General features: G+C 39.6%; 1 protein-coding gene across 1 annotated transcript in view; it reads right to left on the minus strand.

Annotated features, from left to right (window-relative positions):
* The window catches only part of BNC1 (basonuclin 1), a 69,800-nt gene extending 56,523 nt beyond the window's left edge, over positions 1–13,277 (minus strand). The window contains exon 1 of the mRNA XM_015873027.2: positions 13,123–13,277. Within this exon, the coding sequence (XP_015728513.1) occupies positions 13,123–13,131 (9 nt within the window). The 5' untranslated portion in view covers positions 13,132–13,277. The remainder of the gene's footprint in view (positions 1–13,122) is intronic.
* Between the last annotated feature and the right edge of the window lie 6,687 nt (positions 13,278–19,964).

A 19,964-nucleotide genomic window follows, 5' to 3' on the forward strand; every position in this document is an offset into this window, starting at 1 on the left:
CCCTTCATGTTACAAAGTTACACTTTTAAAATTTATTATGCTGCTATCACTTGAGGCTAATCTGCACAACATCACTGCCTGCAGTGGAACCGCGCTGATTTATGCCAACTGCAGACACAGTCCAGCCTCAGCACTGAAAATTATACCATTTTCAAATTTTTGCAAAAATAACACCAAATTGAGCAAAACAGCAGGAAGCATAAAGTCCATCGCTCAGCATACTAAGGATCAACTTTATTCTTTAAAAAGCGCTGCAATGTATGCTTCTGGTTATGAAGGTGTGCCAGTAGTGCTACAATTAGGGCTGTGCTGTCATTTCAATTATAAACCCAATTTTTTGAGGGTTTACTAAAACTCCAACTTAAAAAGAAAAGCTTGCTGCAGGCTGAAATGTTTTGTACGAGATCTCAGCCAGGGGATGCCTTGCTTCCAACATCCTGAAAGAAAACTGAATGGGGCGTTTCAAACATCAGAATTTAAATGTGCTTATAGAAACAAAACATTTTTAAACAGGCGTATTTAGTTCTAAATTCTGAGTGCAAAACAAGTTCCTTTCTGGTTGGCATTAGAAATAACATGGATAAGCATGACTGCAGACTATGCAAGTACAGAGTAGAAAAAAGGAAAATAAAATTTCACTTATTTTTGACAAACACGAGGCAATTTCCTAACTGGGACAGGATGGATTAAAAGGAGTCACCCAGCAAATTTAGGGAGAGAGGAATGGAAGACCTCTTTCTTCAGTAAGATGTAGGACAGAATGTGCGGACAATGCAGGTATCCCTCAGCTGGGTGAGGGACATGCCAGAGGTGGCAGCTCTACACACACATGCTGAAGCCAATGCTATCAGCAACCAACATGTCTCAGTCTGCCTTTAAACCAATACTAATGCAACAAGCACAGAGCTCGGCACAGGGCGCAAAATCCAAGTGAGCAGGCAGTTTTATACTCAGATGATTCTCTTGCTGTGAGCTCTTTGCTGAAAACACAGAATGTGAATAAGGGAGCTCTTTAAAACCATCCCAGTTAAATTTGTTTTCACACTCTTGACTACAGTGTGGGCATACCATCCATGTCTGAAGATAATTAGTCAAACAGGAATGCTACTGCACATTGCATACTGGTGGTTTCTTCATGCTGTCTTTGCCACTTCTGCAAACACTATTCTTACAGAGGAGGGGATATCTTTTGCCCTGAAAATTTATTCCTTGATCTCCCTTGTTGGCAGGCTGGTGACACTGACACCTCTTTGCTATTGAGGAGACTATAAAACATAGCCTTGCAATACAAACAGACCCTTGTTTCTGCATCTCTTTCAGCTTAGAGTGTTCCAGGTCCCACACATTCATTTTGCCAAATTGGCAGTTGCTAGGAAGCAAATGAAAAATGCTGGCAATGGTTCTGTGGAGCAGGGGAACATGTAGCAGTTTTCCTGTAGCACAGGAAACACATAGGAATTTTCAAACGACTTTCCAGGCCCAGAGGTGTCTACTAAGAAGGAAACAGAAATTGTAACTGCAAGAGAATGAGGGGAATGGGCTAAACAACCACACAGCTTTTGAAGTGACTTCACATTGGTCACCTCAATTTGCTTACCTACTCCAGACAAAGTTTCTATGGGGCAAAGAAATTCAACAGATGTTTGTGTGCAGTGTCACTGCAGAGCGTACACAGGTTTTTAAAAGAAGAAATAATCTACCTGAGCTGAATTAAAAAGAGAAAGATAGCAACTGGTAATGCCAATTATGCGCTCCCTTGATACATGAGAATTAGTGCAAGAACTGATCAGAAAGAAGTCCAACACTGCCTCACTGCCATAGCTGAGCAGCAGATGAAGTACAACTGGAGTCTGGCTATTGAAGCCAATGGCAATGCGCTGCAATTATGATTTCTTGCCATTTAAAATATTTGATTTAAACAAAAAAATCTGGATTCCTATTACTGTACAGAGTGTACTTTTATCTGATCGCACTGTGCAGCAAGTAGCTGTACCCCACTGCCAGCTGTCAGGAGCCATCCTCACTCCAGCTGCCCCATTGCTTGCAAGCAGCTCTGTAGGACTCTCCATAGCAAGCAGAGCTTCCACTCTCCTCCTCAGCAGTTTGCTTGGGGTGCTTAAGGAGCCTCAGGTTTCTCCCCCCCCCCCCCCCCACTCTTTCTACTTCCTCCACAGTGCTCATTTATAGTAAAATAGGGAAAATGCTGTTGGCAAGAATATATAGGAATGATTTCCTTCTCTTGGTACTTTGATGATTCCCCTTAGGGGACACAGAACAAAGACAGTCCTCTCTGGAGGCAGCAGGGAAGATCCCAAAGTCTCTTTTAGGGCAAAGGACTCAGGTTGGGTAACAGCTCCCTTCTTCTGGATCTGGTCAACACAATTCCATTGTAAACTCTCAAATGGCTGCATGCAGTGAAACTCAGAAATATAGGTATGTTCACAAAAAGAAGCAAACAGATGAAGAACACAGGTTTCAGTTGCTTCTTGTCCAGACAACATTCACTGTCTAATATATAACACGTGGTGAGCAAAGTCAGGGAAGCAGGGATGTTCTCCTGTCTCTGCATTTGTACAGCTTCAGGAAAACTGAAGCCCAGCGGTTTAGAAGGCTGTACTTCCACAGCTTTGGGGCCATTTATGCAGAAATACTGTAGCACATCTGACATCTTAAAAAAGAAAAATCTATAATCATTTATTAGATACACTGTACAGCAACAAGTCCCTTCCAAAAAAAATGTATTAAGACGTATTTAGGAAATGTCAGCTTTTTAACACACAGTACATCACCACCACACTCTTCTCAGCAGCTTGCAGCAGGAAAGGACAAGCTGGGCTGTAACATGTTGCACGCTTCCTGATGCTTCTCAGTGAAAGCCACTGGTGAAATTTAAAGCAAGTCTTTAAAAGATCATTACTTGGTACAGTATTTCCTATATTTTCAGAAGTGAGGGAATTTGAACCAAGACGCTACTTGCGAGACAAACACGAGCTAACTTAAGGTTGACTGGAACCCATGTGTGGAGATCGAACTCACAGTGGTACTAACACAGAATGAATAAATCAAATTGCAGACTCATCCCTTCACATCTGTGTGTGAGCACATACACATGAGTGTGCTCACACTCTCCAAAGGCAAGTCCAAAACACGGGGCTACTTGGAAAACAAAGCAACGTTCATGTTTTGGCAAAATACTATTTTGCTTTTACTGGCATGTGAGGCCAGGCTATACAGGCATATTTTAGCAATAACGATCAAAGTAGAGGCTTTCCCTGAAGATTAATGACTGGCTAAGAGGATAGTTTGAGGTCTGTTTACCCCAGCTGGTCCTTAATTCCCAGGAAAAGCATCTGCAAAGCTTATTATTGCTATAAGCCTAAGATGGAAGGAAGGTTTTATGCTGTTTCAAATGATACATACAATGACTTTTTAGAGACTTAAAATCTTGTGTATTAGCCAGGATGTTTACACCACCTCTACAAGAACAACTCATCTTGAAAGTAAATAACACCTCCATAGCAGCATGCTCCGTGCAAGTGCTGCAAACTCCCTTACAACCAAATTGTTAAAGCCCCCCTCTCCTGCCAGCACGGCAAGTGAGGAAAAAGATACACAAGGATCATTTCATTCTTTGTTGAAATACTGCTACATCTGGGTGGAGAATGATATCTATTTAACAGCAGACAGAACTCCTATGTAATATTCAGGGCAGAAAGTGAAGAATGTCACATTTGCCATAAGCTGCAGAAGATTTAGCTACACAGAAAGCAACTGCTTGACCAAACAGAAGCTAAGGCGTAACACTATTGGAAAATATGCATGTGGTTTTACAGACAGATTATGAATCTCTTATCCACGCTGCTGAACAGCTACTCCAAGGACTAATGTCACTGATTTAATGGAGGAATAGTTCCAGTTTGAGTAAGTGGTTTCCAACTTGAATCTTATTTATCGCAGTGCTGAAGAATGTAATGGCTCACCAGAAGTTCCCAAAATCCTGTGCTCCAGTCACAGAACTGTTATTCCTTGAAAATATATGAATTCTCAGTTATGACTAATTTGAATCTTATGTTAAAAAAAAAACAAACACAAAAATCAGCAAAGACATTATTCTGAGTTTAACCGCACATCAGAATCTGGATTATTAATAGCAATTGTACCAAGGAGGGGGCTATGGATTTTGTGTTACTGTAATGTGGCAACCAACTGACAGGCTAGATTCAAATCTTGAAGGTGTCTCATTTCATTGTATATACGTTAGCAATCATGTTGAGACTTGAAGTAGGCTATATACTATACTTTCCTGTATGTTTTCCCACAGACATAATCTAAACAACAACAGAAGTTGTTTTTAGCATCGTTATGAAAAAAATATTAAATAGATGATCCAAATTAAGCACGTGATTGAAACACAAGTTATAAGGGATGAATAAACTACGCTGGATTAATACATTAAGATTCAAATGACTGAAGAGTTAACGAAAACATTCACAGCCCTGCATGGGATTTGCATAAGACAAACTCACATTCCAAAATAATCTTTACCTTTCCTTGCACAAATAAAGCTGCTTTGCTATATAAAGCAAGATACAGAAAAGCATGCAATACCTTTGCCACAGAACATCTCTTTTCTGCTTGCAATTTACCGAATTTTCCCCACATATGTTTTATTTTTAAACTAGTGGCAAGTAACACTCCTCTGAAGTGTAAAAATAATGAATTCATCCTCAATGAAGGTCTCCTTATTATCTGTTTGCTTTTTTCTCTACCTCACAATCTGTTAAAATGGTACAAAAAAGCATTTCTAACTATTTACCCCCATCTGAAACACAGCTCTTCGAAGTCATGCTATGTTTCCTCCAGCACTGCTCTCACTTTTCTGCAAGTGTTTTTCACAGTTGTTTGATGCTTAGCTATACTGTACCATTAATGCCATCAAATCTTCATTGATGATTCTGGGGGCCTTGATGATATAATGTTCCAAAACTGTTCTGTGACCATACGGACACCAACACATATTAAGAGATTGAGGAAAAAAATCTTATTGGAAAGGTAACTGAAATTTCAACTTTAGTTATGCTTACTGCCAAGTCTTTCAGTTCACCAAGTTTTACACTAAAAACAAAACCCTAGTTATACACCCTGTTATATGCTAAGAGAAACAAACCAATGGCATCCTATTCCCATTTGTATAAATTAATCAGTGTGAGCCCCAGCCCCCAGCTTTGTCTCCCTGAGTTCTTAACCCTAAGGAAAAGAACAGGTTAGGTAAAGCAGAAGATTGGTTATGATGCCACAGGCTCTTTTTTCTTTCTTCTAACATACACCCAGCACCAACACTGAGCCACGCTGCAGGCTGAATGCTGTTTATGTTATTATTCCTAGCCAATGCTTCATGTCTCCTAATTTGTCACTGAGAACAAATCAAAACTGTGTCCATGAAAAATGGCAGTGGCCAAAGCAGAAAGATTACCAGCGCCCTTCTACTGATTTTTAAACACTGCTGTGTTTTATCACATGAGGAGCCTTTTACAGATGCCTTTAATGCACTGCACAGCTTCTGTCTGAGGGCCCAGTTTCATGACTCCCTCCCTATGAAATGGGAGAGGTAAGATTTTTTGTAAAGCAAACCTTCAACCTCAGTCCTTTACTACAATTAAAAAAGCCTTTCAAACCACAAGCCCATGGGCTTTCTGCAGCTTGTAGGGACAATCCTTCAGCTCTGTGACAACTTTTTGTTCATTCTGACATACCTCCTAAATGAAGGCATCCATAAATGGAAGAGCTGATACCATTTCTGCAGGCAGGTGAAGCAGAACAGCAGAGCAGCCTGTGTGTTCACCATCCATACCAGCACTTACTAGGACATGCTTTAGACATGAAATAGGGCCTCTGACCATGACAAGATCAGATCTAACAACATTTGTAGGCATTTCTTGTGACACACACACAGCTGTGAAGGTAGCAAAGCAGCAGAACCCAGCTGCTAGAAGCCCTCTCAAACCTCTCACTCTCACACATGCAGCAGAGCAGCAGGATGTCAAAAGCAAAGATTCACTTTCCAAGACGTGTTGATTTCATATTTATACAAAAACAGTGCTTTACAAAATATGCTGGGTATGCTGGCATTATTTAGTAGCACATCATGGTATGAACATACACTTCATCAGTTCACTACATCAGTATTTTTCTCTTCTTTATTCGGTTATACACCGAATAAACATACATATACATATACATATATACATAACATAATGTTATATACAGAGCCATTTCTCTGGGTTCAGGCTCTCTCCAGATATCCTGACAAATCTGAATCTATACAATTTTGAAATAGATTACCTATGATATTGTGATTTAAAACACAACAAGACTTGAAAGCAACTGAGATACAGTTTTAATAAACCCTTGTTGACTCCGTATTCCACTACTCCAGACAATTACAGTGCATGAGCTCAGATGGGACTATATGAAAATAGAAGAGGATGATAAGATTATGCACAGATCCCAACTAATATAACTGAAATCAAATGACCAAGTGATCCAAACAAGATTCAGACTGCAAGGATGATCAGAAAGATAATCCACTGAGTCATACATATTTGATACCCAAGCCTTTGCTCCTCTTCAGCTTTTACTGCATCAAGCATAAGCCAGTGAAAAGTTAATATAGAGATACTTAAGAAGGACTTCAGCGTACAGAGAAAGGTATCAGAAAAGCAGCTCCTTAGCCACTTCAAAGCATTCTAAAGTGCAGTTCCACCATAATTCGACATGCAGAAAATCTTAGGAAGTACAATAACGTCTGCAATGCTTCAAAACACAAACCTACCCTAAGTTTCACAAACTACTGTAAAAATCCTAAGCACATTTAACAACATCCCTATGAACAGTAGTCTCACAAACGCTGCTGTGTACATAAACTGATTGGTAGCATTTTCTACCCCACATCCTAGTGAATGGGATGAGAAGAACTGCTCAGCTGTCAGTGTGAATTATTTTTTCAAGCAAATTTTAGAAGACCTAAGGAAAAAAAAAAAAGCCCAACACATTATTATTTTTGTTTTAATAACTGTGAACTAAAACTGGATTAAATTTCTTATATATAATAGATTATGAAGCCTTACTTTATTTCCTAAATAAGGATATGCAACCATAGCTGCTGCTCCACAGTCGGTTGTACTACAAATGTAAGAAAACCAGGGCTGGCTCTTCAGGTCCCTTTCCTGCACCTTCCCTAAGAAGCCAGCATGCCCAGCTTCAGCCCAGCAACAAACTTTGTACCCAGCTCCACTACCATTCTCAGCTTGGAACTACTTCTGAATTACTTCTGAAACAGACTCCAATTCCAGCAGCAACTGGGTAGTTAGAGCTTATTCAAGAATAAAAGTAATATTGAGTTCTGAGCATATTTATGAAACGAGCAGTGTTTTACAAAGCTAGATTTTTGACATAATTAATTTACTTTGAAAATACAGAACTTTTGTTGAAAATGCTGAAAATATAATCAAAACAGATGTATAAAAAGATGTCCAAAATGATAGGTCTTAACCCACACCACTTTATAAACATCACGCTATGTAAAAAGCTTTAGATACCATGTATGAGACTGAAACTTCAGCAATAACTGCTTCTGTAACTACACTTGTGTTCTACAGTCATGAAAGAACAACTCTATGTACCATTCTGCTACAAGATCAGCAGGAAAATCAATTCTATGCTATAGATGCGAACACTGCTATTTTTATTGCATTTCTGCCACGTTGAGGATTGTGTCTCTATTTCTTTCCCAAGAGACAGTTAAGAACACTGGGAAAACCAACAACATTCAGTGTGTTGCTTTCAGTAAGAATAAAGACAAGTTGCTTCAAGAGGCAAAAATAATTCACCCCATCAGAGAAACAACTGGGTCATTCTATTTAGATACCAGGTAATTTACTTAGTGAATGGGGATATTTGGACAAAAACACACGACTCCCATTTAGTTCCAGCTGTTGTTGCTATTGGGTGTTTCACCGTACCAGGACAGAAAAAAAACTAAAGGATAAAGTAAGTGGTATTACAAAAAAAGCAAGCAAGTCTATGCTAAAATTCAACTTCCTATACGTTTCAGGTACAGAAAGATGCCAGACAACAACCATGATATGCTTACACTTGAGTACTGTTGAAGTATCATTAATTATCCAACATTTTGTAAATAAAGTTAATTCCCCACTTTCTTCATCTCTCTGTTATAATTATTTGCAAATGAAGGACCAGAAAGTACATTTATTTAAATATTTACAAGCAGCTTCGATGTGCTCTAACATGATACATCGCCAGCGCAGCCTTTGATTCCATTGTTGCTGTCATTCATTTTTGTGCACTAACATATGTAGAAGTTCCAAACGCCAAAATATTCCTGCCTTTTTTTCCCCCCTGCGCTACATACCAGATTTTGTAACCTGTGTCAAGCTACCTCCAGTGCTTACAGCTTGTGAACAGAGGCCAGCAGCGAGCCTCCCCAGACACTAAATCATAATCTTCATGTTTTTCGTATTTCGCATTCTAGCCGCAGTTTCAACATCCATACCCCGTGACATTAGGGAAGGATAAATCAGCAGCATGACAGCTCCCTTGTAGAGACTGGTACGGCCCTGGGATCTGCCACGCCCGACACCCACAGCTTCTGCCAGATGTCTCCAGTTCTGCAGCATTAACCCCTTCGGGACCAGCCTGAGCTTTGTGCTGCACCCTGCTAGGGAAATGTCTGCTATTTGTGTTAGAAAGAAGGGGGAAAACACCTTGATCCAGCTTAATACAGCTTGGATAACTAAGAGACAGAGTGGCAGCTAGCAGCGATAATTAGTACATCAGCACTTGCATTTTCTTAAAGTTGAGAATTAGAAGTGAAGAGTTGCATTACACAACATTCCTTCTTTCATACCATACTGCAGTCCAACGCGTTTATCAAAAAATAAAACTGCTCTCCAACTTCTGCTCGTTATGTTCCCTTTTTCATACCAAGCACAGCGCTTAACCTTGGAATCAAAATGCCCATTAATCGCCCGTCAGCCAAACAGACTCTTCGGGCCTTAAATCAACAGGATTTCTAATCCAAAAGCCATACCATAAACTCTGCAACTGTTTCCCTGGGTTTGATCTGGTCCCAGGGACATAAATTTGCATGCAACTTCGGAGTTTGTGAGCAGTCCCTTGGCTAAAGTTGCACATGTGCTTAAGTACTTTGTTCACTTAGGGCCTAAAGCAGCTACTTATAAACGAAAACAGAAGCCATGTAAAGAATAACACTGTTAAAAACAATTTGCCTCCTGAAATACTGTTCCAAAGAAAAAAAAAACTACAACAAAAAAAAACACCAAGATACACATCCTGGTTCCTGAAAGTACCCAGTGACCAAACAGTAGGAAAGCTGCAGCTAAAAACCCATCAGCATGAATGAAAACCCCTTTCCATAGAAGGGCATAATGAATTTTATGTATACATGAATAAGCCTGAACTGTGTTCAAGATGTAGCATTGTGGATAACAGGACCTGTGGCTACAAACAGCAAGTAGGAGGCTGCAGCACCAAGAGGAAGAGTGACCTCACTTCATCATCTATTGCATGGCTTTGCAGACAGTTAATATAGGCATCTTCATGGTCTATCCTGTACAAAGCATGCACATCTCATATACATCTCGCAGGTTGTGTGTGGCTTTTTCATACAAAAAAACATACACTGGTCCTAAACACCACAATGCCAGCACTACTGACCAGCATACAAACATTTCACTTCCCAGCACAACCACCCACTTGCTTTCCAAAAAGACTCAGGTTGAATATCAGCTTTCCTTTACACAATTAGAAACAACAGACTTCAGTTCCACGTCATTTGCGGAAGGAATTACACCAAAAGTAAGTATTACTTCCATGCATATTGCTGGAAAGCAACTTAATAGTCAGTGTTGAACTTTGATCATAAAAACTGAACATGACAAGTCTTTTTTAACTTAGGGAACACATTACTAATAACATTACAACTCTTAAGGTAACAGGAGAGCACAGGAAAATAACTCAGAGTCAGTTTTTATAGCTTAAACTGCTCATATATACTGATTTTGATGGGCTGCACACTTGTTTTAATTTGCTGACATTTCTGGATGCAGAATTAATATCTACTTGTGTGGTTCACGTGAGTATCCTGAGAACAATTTTTTCCCAAGTTTATTCTATGCACATGTGCACTACAAGTTAAAGGGTTAAGTAACCATTATATTCTAAAGAGCAAACTGTTTGCCTTAGGGCCATCTCCTCCTTACTCCTGATGAATTACCTGACACTTCATGTATCATACGTTACTTTGAGCTAGGAAGTAACATTTGGTTCCAGTCATGGTGTAAGAGCTGACTTTGGAAGTATGAAGCAATATGGGATAGACCCCAAAAAATAAAATAAACAAGACATCATTTGCTAAGTAGTCTGTACATTAGTAATAACGTAGCGATATGCAGGTCTGCACTTAAAGAAATGAAAAAGATACAGAAGCGTCTGAAGCAAAAATCCTGTACCTACTAAAATTAAAAGCACAGCCATGCAAATCAATACCCAGAGCGACCAGAGACTTCTCAGGATGAAATAGATGTAAATATTACTCATGGCTTAGCACCACGAGTATTTCAGAAACACTTCAGAAGAGTTTGGAAACAACACTTAATTTTATTTGTAAATAGCACTTTTAAGATAGGAATGGCCTAGCCGTTCTCCAGCAGAAACTGACCTGTGTTCAATATAAAGGTGCTGTATTGATTTATTTTTTTCCCAGTGTATCCCGCAAAGGAAAGAAGGTACAACACCTGCTGGGAACAACAGCAGGGAAACAAAAGCAAACGACACAAACATCAACTTATAATGAAAACCTTTTCCCATCACAAAATACCGTATGGATTTGAAATATTTAAAACACAGCCCTGGATGTGTCACCACTTGTGAGTGTCAAAATTTGCTGAAGAGCACAAAGGAAAACAAATAAGATCTAATTGCCAGGGCTCTATTCCTTTCAGGCTTTTCAAATGCCAGATTCAAAACTTCTGCAAAAACATCTGTAAAATCACACCATCCAAAGGTATTAACTTTGTGAACTGAAATATTTAGATACTTCAGAGCAGTTTACAAAGCCTTTCAGATAACGAGACAGCATGCCAATCTTGTACAATCAAGAAAGGCTTAAAAGTTTTATTAGGCAGAGATTTAGCTTAAAGTGTTAGCATTAGTTCTCTCTTAACTTTAAAATAATCTCCTCATTTTCTTCCTTCCTTGCAAAACAGTGCCTAATGGATATGACTGATATCATCTCGCAACACACTGCTTACTGTTCAACATGTGTTTTTCAGGATGTAAGCATTCCCCCTGTAAAACACTTCAAGCTATAAAGACTAAGTTCAGGTGAACAGGCCTGGAACTGTTGCTTCTCCTTTGTGGAGGGCAGCTCCTTTCATTAACTATGCATCTGATGCTTCTACAATGGAGTACTAAAGAAGGAAAGCGATGAAAAATTCAGAAGACAAGGTCTGGCCACTGAGGAAGGAGGAACAGGTGTGGAAAGCACTGCTCTGGGGAGCAAGTTCTGCTCCTTAGGCAAACTGATGATAAGACACCAAAGGTTTCACATGGAACTCCCACTGCTTTGCCATTGCTACACACCCCCACATCAATCAGCACACCTTCCTCCCTCTCCCAGGTACAGGAAAATGAATACTTCTATACCACAGAGCTACTGCAAGGGTTAATTCATGAATAATTGAGACTGCACGTTCTCTGGACTGCAAGGGAGGAAGGGACTGAACATGAATTTTAATCAAAATACCTCTAGTAGATGAAGGAAGGGGCCAGTATAGTAACAAGTACCAGAACAGAGAGAGGATACCATTCCAAAAGTCATCATGTTCAAAACAACCCAGCAGCACAGAGGAATTTAAATAAATAAATAAATTGGAAATTGCTCCTGCTGTGGAGAACACAGGACAAAAAGCACAATTAAGTGACAGATCCTAGGGAGAACAGGAGGGATAAGAATAGCTGGGCCCACACACAATGGTACTGAGCTTAGGAACACAGGTTTCTCAAAGAACTGCTGTCAGCAAACAGCTCTATAAACCCACCCAGAGAACAGAACCCTGGTCTCTCCTACATTAGCTTATTTAACAGCCTGTTCATTCTTGCCAGTAAGTCAGTCTACTGAGCTAAAGACCTGATACGTGAAGTTCCTTCTACCAAGTTGCCAGGTATTATATACATATATATTCAATTCAACAGAAAAGTAACATTACATGTTGGGGGGTCTGCAAAGCTGAAGCTTCCCCAGTTAAGAAACACCAGATTTTTGCCCACATTTATGCAGCATTGTTTGACTGTATGTCTAATAACATGATAATCTAATTATTCCTTTAAAAAGAATAAGAGACATACCAAAGAACCCCAGCAAGTCAGCATTATTCTTTGTATAGTGTGAGCGCTATCCACTAGTCAACACAATGATAAACAATGAAGTGAGTGCCATAATGCAGAAAGAGGCTGAATTAAGACTGTCCAAACATGATAGCTATACCAGAAACCTGGCGTGCAACCTCACTTTTTCTCCTCTGCTTCCTCAAGCAAAGATTTGAGCATTAGCAACGTGGTGACATGTTTGCGATCACTGGTCATAAATGGCCCAAACTTACAAGCAGTCTGCTTTCCCACCTAGGAATTAACTCCACTGAAGACTTTCAAAGCTACCTCTGGCATCTGACTTCGAGCAGCACTGCTCTGTGATTTACCTACCACAAGTCCCCAAAGGCTAAATCTGAGCTTTTAGTTTTAAATATTAGAAGCAGTAATACCAAGGATGAGGACCACAAAGCATCCTCATCCAACACCAGTACCTTCCTACTATCACAGAGCTGTCACCCTACTGCCATCAGCACCTTTACAAGGTAGCAATCAACCAGCAGCTACACATGTTACACTAACGGGCAAAAAACATCCTCTGGGAGTCTTTTTAACCAAACTCGTACTCTTTGAGTTGCAGACACCAGAACCACCCTCCCAGGCCCAGCTCGGGCCGCAGCACAACCTCCCCCCAGCCCACAGCGAAGTACTTACATTCTCCATATCCGACGGGACGCGAAGTACCCACCGCCCACCTCAGGGGTCACTCCAGCAGCGATCCGAGCCAGCAGCAGCAGCACCCAGGTGCTCAGCCCGTTGTGATTTAACTGCTCCCCGGGCCAGGTGACGGTGACAGCTGGTTGTGCCCGGTGCTGCCGTTGCCCCCCGCTGTGCCGACCCGCTCCTCCCCACACAGCTGGCGGCGGGGCCGCTAACAGCGGGTTATCCCGGCGGGTTCTTGGAGCGGCGCGTGGTGCTTTCCAGAACGCCAGTGGGGGGAGGAGGTGAGGAGCCATCGAGAGGAGATGGCCCCGTGCTGCCATAGAACCTGCCTCAGTGTGTGAACTTACAGCAGTGTAAAACTTGGTCCAGTGAAAAGAACGAACTTTTTCCTCCTCATCTTTCAGAGGCTTCTGCGGCTCTGAGGGCTCTCCATGTGGTGAGGAACTGATGGGAGAATCCTTGTCCCTTTCTGATCGCCTTCCTAAGATACCTTCTTCTTGTGTAGAAACATCATGTCCAAGGTATGGATCGCTGTAGGTGTGAAAAAGACTATTACAGCCTCATTATGTCCTGTACAAATTGCATGTGTGGGTTCCACAGGGGAAGAACACCATGCAAATGTAACTAGTGGCCTTGCAACCACAGTAGTTCTAGGCCAGCAAGGTCAGTTTACATAGACATAGCTACTCCTTTACGATTTGATTATGAAGAAGCATCACTGTATATTATTTTGTGTAGCAGCGGACACATATAATTGCATACTTGTACACTGTAAAAGTGGAACCTGTTAATCACTTTATGCCCTTTGCAGCATCACTGAGTCTTAGTGAACCCGGTGACTAGATACACCAAACACATGGAGTTAATCACAGGAGAAGTATTTGCACATTCAACCTACTAAAATGTGATCTAAAGCGTATTACAGCAGGCAAATTGAGGAGGTAGTATGGTTAGCATCGGGTTTAGGATTTGTATTTTTTTTTTTAATCAAAAAAGATGTATATAACAAATTTGGGCCGATTTTTTAATGTATTCCATTTCTTTGAACTCAGATGCTTATAATACCCACACTGAAATTCTTGAATTCCATGTGTTCTTTCAGCTTCAGAAAACAAGCAGTTTGGGGGGAAAAAGTCATATTGATTTAATCTTGCAAGTGAAGCTACTACTACTCTATTAATATTTAGTATTGTGATAGGAATGTGGGAATTACACAACAGAAGAGATTTTCTTATTATTAATCTTTTATAAGTGTTTATCCCACAGTCACTGGAATAGCAAGGTTTAATAAGCCCTGATGTTCTCTGAGTAAATCGGTCCTTTCAAAATGCATGTGTGTAACAGAGGTATTACAAACAACTCATACTTCTTTATATACAGTTCTCCTGTTTTATCTCATAATCATCATGAAACTAATAGTCCAGTGTGCCCTAGGAAGAGGTTAGTTTTATACTTGGAATAAGTGTGTACAGTTTTTGATCCATTTAGTGAAAGGGCTGGAATGTGAATTAGTGTTTCCTTCATGGTACAGTGTTGTGTTAAGCCATGGAATAAAAATACAGTCACCAGAATAGAGCCCAGCTACAGGTATTCCGTAAAAAGTCAGCCAAAATGAGATCTTTGAGATGCTTACTTGCAGTTTTTGCCCATTTTTTAATTTGTTGAATACTGGTTTCTGCTACTTTGATATAAACATAAATATTTGGGAATGCAAATATATAATGAGCACTTCTGTTTACTTCAAAACATGCATTTATTAAAGTGGAGAGGTGTGTGCTAGCAAGCACAGTCTCCTCACCAGAGAGCTTGGAGTGTAGTCAGAGCTGTAAACCCCAAGTCTGTTCTTTCTACTTTTCAAAGGATGCATGAGCAATAAGAGACAGAATGAAGGCCAGGCAAACAGATCTACTCCCACAAACTAGGCTAGCTACAGAAAGTAGCACAGAAGGTTCAGAGTTCCAGACAATTTTTGGAAACTGTCATTTTAAAGGCTTTCAGAAAAGTCTTATCTTTTGTCTTCCTACTCACTGTTGACCATTCAGAGCAGGAATGGGACACTGACATATCTTAAGTACCCTATGTAGGGCAGCTGGGTAAGAAGCTCTAAAGAGTTCAGACTAGGCAGGGAGAACAGACTGAGCAGAGAGAACAAAGGTGATGGAGAGATCTTTTTCCTAACAAAAACTGTTAAGTAAGTTGTGTTCCTGAAGGATTGGCTTCTAGCTATTGTTCTTATCCAACGCCATTTACTTCTGCCCATCACGAATACTGAGAATGTACAGTATAACAATCAGAAGGAGCAACAATATCATGAGAGTTCTTCTTTTATATCACATATCATATGAGAGTGCTCCTTCAGTAAGAATCATACTGATACAGACGATTTCATTTCAAATTTTGTTAAGAAAAAGGCATCACCTCACTCATTCTGTCTAGGAAAGTCTCTGTGGGCAGCAGTTACAGCGGGATGACATGACAGATTCCTACATCAGCAGGCTTTCAAATAAGTATCTAATACTAGTGATTAATTTTTCTGTTTGGCAGAGGAAGAAATGTGAGAAGCCACACATCTGTGAGGCTTTATCAAGTATCGTTTGGAACACTTTTCAATCATGTAGAAATTTGTATTATGCAATACTAAATAGAAACTTAAATATTCATCGAAGATTTTTTAATCTTCTTGCTCTTTGAATTTAAATCATGACTAAATACATCTTTAAAGTGAAAATACCTGGACTTACAACGCTTAAGTCTTCATTAGTGCATATAAATTAACTTTTTAAAACAAGAAATCACTGTTTTATTTTCACTTTTGTTGTTCATTCATTAACACGTTGTCATTTTAGACCTCAGCACACAAGGAGGTATCAGATTATCTTCTGTCTCCTATCACCCTCTAGATATTTTCTGTCCTGAAGCTCTGAAAACTTTGCTCAGTCATACCCACTCAGATGCTATTATAGACTACAGAAGCAACATTTGCCCAAACTTTGTTTAGAACTACATTAAAGGAAAATATTTGTTCTTATCAGGCTACAGTAGTAACTCTGTCATGAGTCAGCCTTGTCACATAGTAATAATTACTGTATTTTAACTACATAATAAACACTCTCGATAGCGTTTGATAAACAAACCTGGTAAGTAAAATCCTTGTAAATCTCTATTCCAACCACTAGGAAAAAAAAATCATGTGATGCATGCCAGCTGCACATATTATTAAGCTACTGTAATCATAAAGATTCTTGCATGAAACTTTGTTGGAGGAATATTTAAGATTTTTTTATGTATAAATGAACAAATAAATAGAATGAACAAGTGTCTTAAAATCGTAGAATCACAGAATCATAATAATCATAATAAGTTCTAATCCTTATAGGATGGACATGGTTACATGGTTTCCCCTCACCAGCTCAGGCTTCCAAGGGCTCCATCCAACCTGGCTTTGAATGCCTGCAGGGATGGGGCATTCACAGCTTCTCAGGGTAACCTGGGCCTCACTGCCCTCTGAGTAAAGAATTTCCTGCTTTTAATCCAAATCTCTCCTCTTTAGTCTAAAACCATTCCTTCTACTCCTATCACTATCAGACCATGGAAGAAGTCTGTCTCTATCTTTCTCTATAAGGTCCCTTAAATACTAAAAAGCTGCAATGAGGTCTTCCCTAAGTAGAAAATTTAACTAATGCCAAGGTGCTCTCATACAATTTTGCATTTCTGGCATTTTGGCTCGCTGCAGCCAGCAGACACGATGGATGTGTGACCAACTGTAAAGAAATAAACAGTCTAAGCATAAAGCTGTAAGTGATAGCGTGCTGTTTAACTTCTGGTTCATCTTGTTTCCTTTCATAACTTCACTGTTCAGTGAATGGGTGAAGTCGTGTTGTCATTCAGCTAAACAATGGATTAGTGATGCCATCCCAGCTACAGAGTCTGTCGTAAGCCAGCAGAGAAGTCCTGCTGTCTATAGGAACTTTAAATATGAGTGGCAACGGTGAAATTGGGAACTTCATGAAACAACAAATGGTTGGTTTGTTATTCTGTGGCTGGCAGTAGCATTGTTATTACGTACATTGGTCATTATAGAAGATGGAAAAAAGGCAGTGTGACAAAGAAAGTATTAATGAACGCTAACTTTCATTAATGTGTATAAATATCTGCATATTCTTCTCAAGGATATTATCTATAGGGGATAATGTCAAACTTTATCAATCCAGAAAATGTGGCAAGAAGCATTTCCTATGTCTGCTGCTGGGTCTACCCCAGGTCTATGGCTCTTTTCCTTTCCAGTGACAATGTCTGCAACTAAAATAGCAAGAGAAGAACAGTTCAGAATTTTGCTTTCTGCGGGCTATACAGATTATGAATGAGACTCTTTGTGTGCTCCTCTACATCCATGCAGAGAAACTCCAGGCAGTGAGAGGGCTCCCCCAAAGCCAACCAGTGGTCAGTGTAATTCCAGTGTTTAGAAAGAAGAAAGTTTGAGTCACTATTACACAGTGATTCAGGTAACGTACTCTGAGGCAAACAAAGACTTTTCTGGCCCTATAACAGCTATGCAAGCTGTATATGTCAAGCCCTCACAAATTATATGCTCTTCTGTATCATTATTTTCTTTAGCTTTGAACTTCATGTAATAAAGGTTTTAGCACATGGAGTTACAGACTAGTTAGGTTCATTTCATCTGTAGGGAAGATGTTTGAAAGAATTTTAACAGATTAGGAGAAGGAGTATCTAGTAAAAGCATCCTTCAGTTTGATTAGTTGTACACACATGGTTTAGGAAAAAAGAAGGCATGCTTCACTAGTCTTCTGAAGCTCTTTGAAGATAACACAGCCAAGATAGGGCATAGAGTGGACATTGCATTTTTAGATTTTTAGGAGTCATTTGACAGTGCTTTACCCCAGAGATTAATGCTTAAAGAGAGGGGAGTAAAGGGGCAGGAGAAAAGTTTGTTCATTTAATTGAAAAGTAGTTTTAAGAAACAACAATTAGGAGCTGAAATACCATTTTTATGGACTAGCAGAAACAGAATTTCTAAGGCTGCAGCACTTTTGGGTGTCAGAATTACTTGCTTACATAAGTGGTTTATATAAACCTACTCTTTTGAGACAATAATAGGCTCATTATCATTCATTTGTAGTACTAAGAAGTCCTAATAGGACTCGTAGACTCAGTGTGCAAAGTACTGTGTATGTTAGGAGTCTGTCCCTGCAGCCAAGTAGACAATATGGAACACAAGTAGATGGGAAGTATTCTGTTTCCTGATCATGTAGAGGAGGTTCTGAGGTCTGGGCAAACTGAGTGACAGAATAGAATCCATAGATAGGATGAATGAACACATTTTCTTGGTCATTAGACCAGATTTCTGAACTAGAGGTGATATTTCGCAGGAAATGGTAAATTGCAAACAGTGAAATTGTGTACTGTAAAGCAAATATTACCAGCAAATATGGAATGTATTTCCAAGTAAATACACATTCTAACCAAAATAGAGATGTAAAGTTTATTGTACAAGTCCATATTGCAGCATAAATCTGATATGCAGTTGTAAGAAATGACATATATATATTCAGAACAGTTAGCACTCCATGGTATAAAAAGACCTTTCAAAAAATGGTGCGACATTCCTAATTGAAACTTGCTTGGTTCAAATACGACTTTCTAAGCTACAACCACATCTGAAGTGTTTCTAAATTACCATAAAAGAACCAAGTGGCAAAGAGTGCTTTTTTTGGACCTATAGCATATAGATAACGGTACAGCAGTGATAAATTGAGTGTGAGAATCACTATGTGTACAACCTGGGTTTGAAATACTAAACTTTGCAAGATGTGAGCATGACCACACACATCAAAAGGATATTCCAAGATGCTGGCTGACTCACTCTGTACATCCACTTCCCAGCATACTAAGCTTAAAATCTTAAGTCGTAGGTAAAATTTTCCAAGGCATTGCCTATAACTGGTAAAAAAAAAAATCAATAAAAAGAAATAAAAAGATGAGTTTTAGCCTAGAGATCCATTTTACATTCCTACATACCTTTTACTTTCTGGAAGCTTTCTTATCCTATTGCTTTGTTTTTTGAGTGCCTAAGAATACTGCCTGACTATACTTCCAATGCAGGATCTGAAATGACTCCTGCAAAGGGGACTTCCTAAGACTTCTGTAGATAATCCTAGTTCACTGTGCTGTGAAATGAATTGGATTTGGATCCATCACGGTAAAAATAGTATCTCTCTCTCCAAATTTTGCTTCTCTTCTCTACACTTCACTAAGTGGTTTTAGAACTTTTCAGTGCTCTTCTCTGCCTAATTATAGTCTGCTTACTTTGTGCGTGTAGACACATAACTGGCATGCAGATGCAGGAAGAAATACCTGTGAGGGTGTCGAATCTGTAATACTTGAAACTGTGATTTAATTGTTCATGCTCTTGCATCTTGGTAAAAGAAATTATAGGTAGCTTGCTGCTCAATGAAAAGGAGATAAGAAACCCCCGTACCCAGCACAAGAGAACAATGTTCATGAGAATAGTTAACACGGATTAGTTTACACACTGTAAATCCATGCCTTTCCTTACCTCACAGTTAGTGCCTGGAAATAAATTGTTCTTGTTGCTATGTCTAACGTGTTGAATGACTGAGTGACTGCAGGAACTAATCCACTCATTACCTAAAAGAGCTCTTCTTTAGCTTGAGTTGTGCAGGACAGAGATTTTGATCTTGAAGACAACAGCTCTAATCCTAGTTCTTCATCAATGTGATTAATGTAATTAAGTGTGAGACCATCACTTTCTTCCTGCAGGATGACTGTAGTAGGGTCTCTTATAATATGACTCT

This window comes from Coturnix japonica, chromosome 10 (assembly GCF_001577835.2).
Source record: "Coturnix japonica isolate 7356 chromosome 10, Coturnix japonica 2.1, whole genome shotgun sequence".
Classification (NCBI taxonomy): Eukaryota; Metazoa; Chordata; class Aves; order Galliformes; family Phasianidae; genus Coturnix; species Coturnix japonica.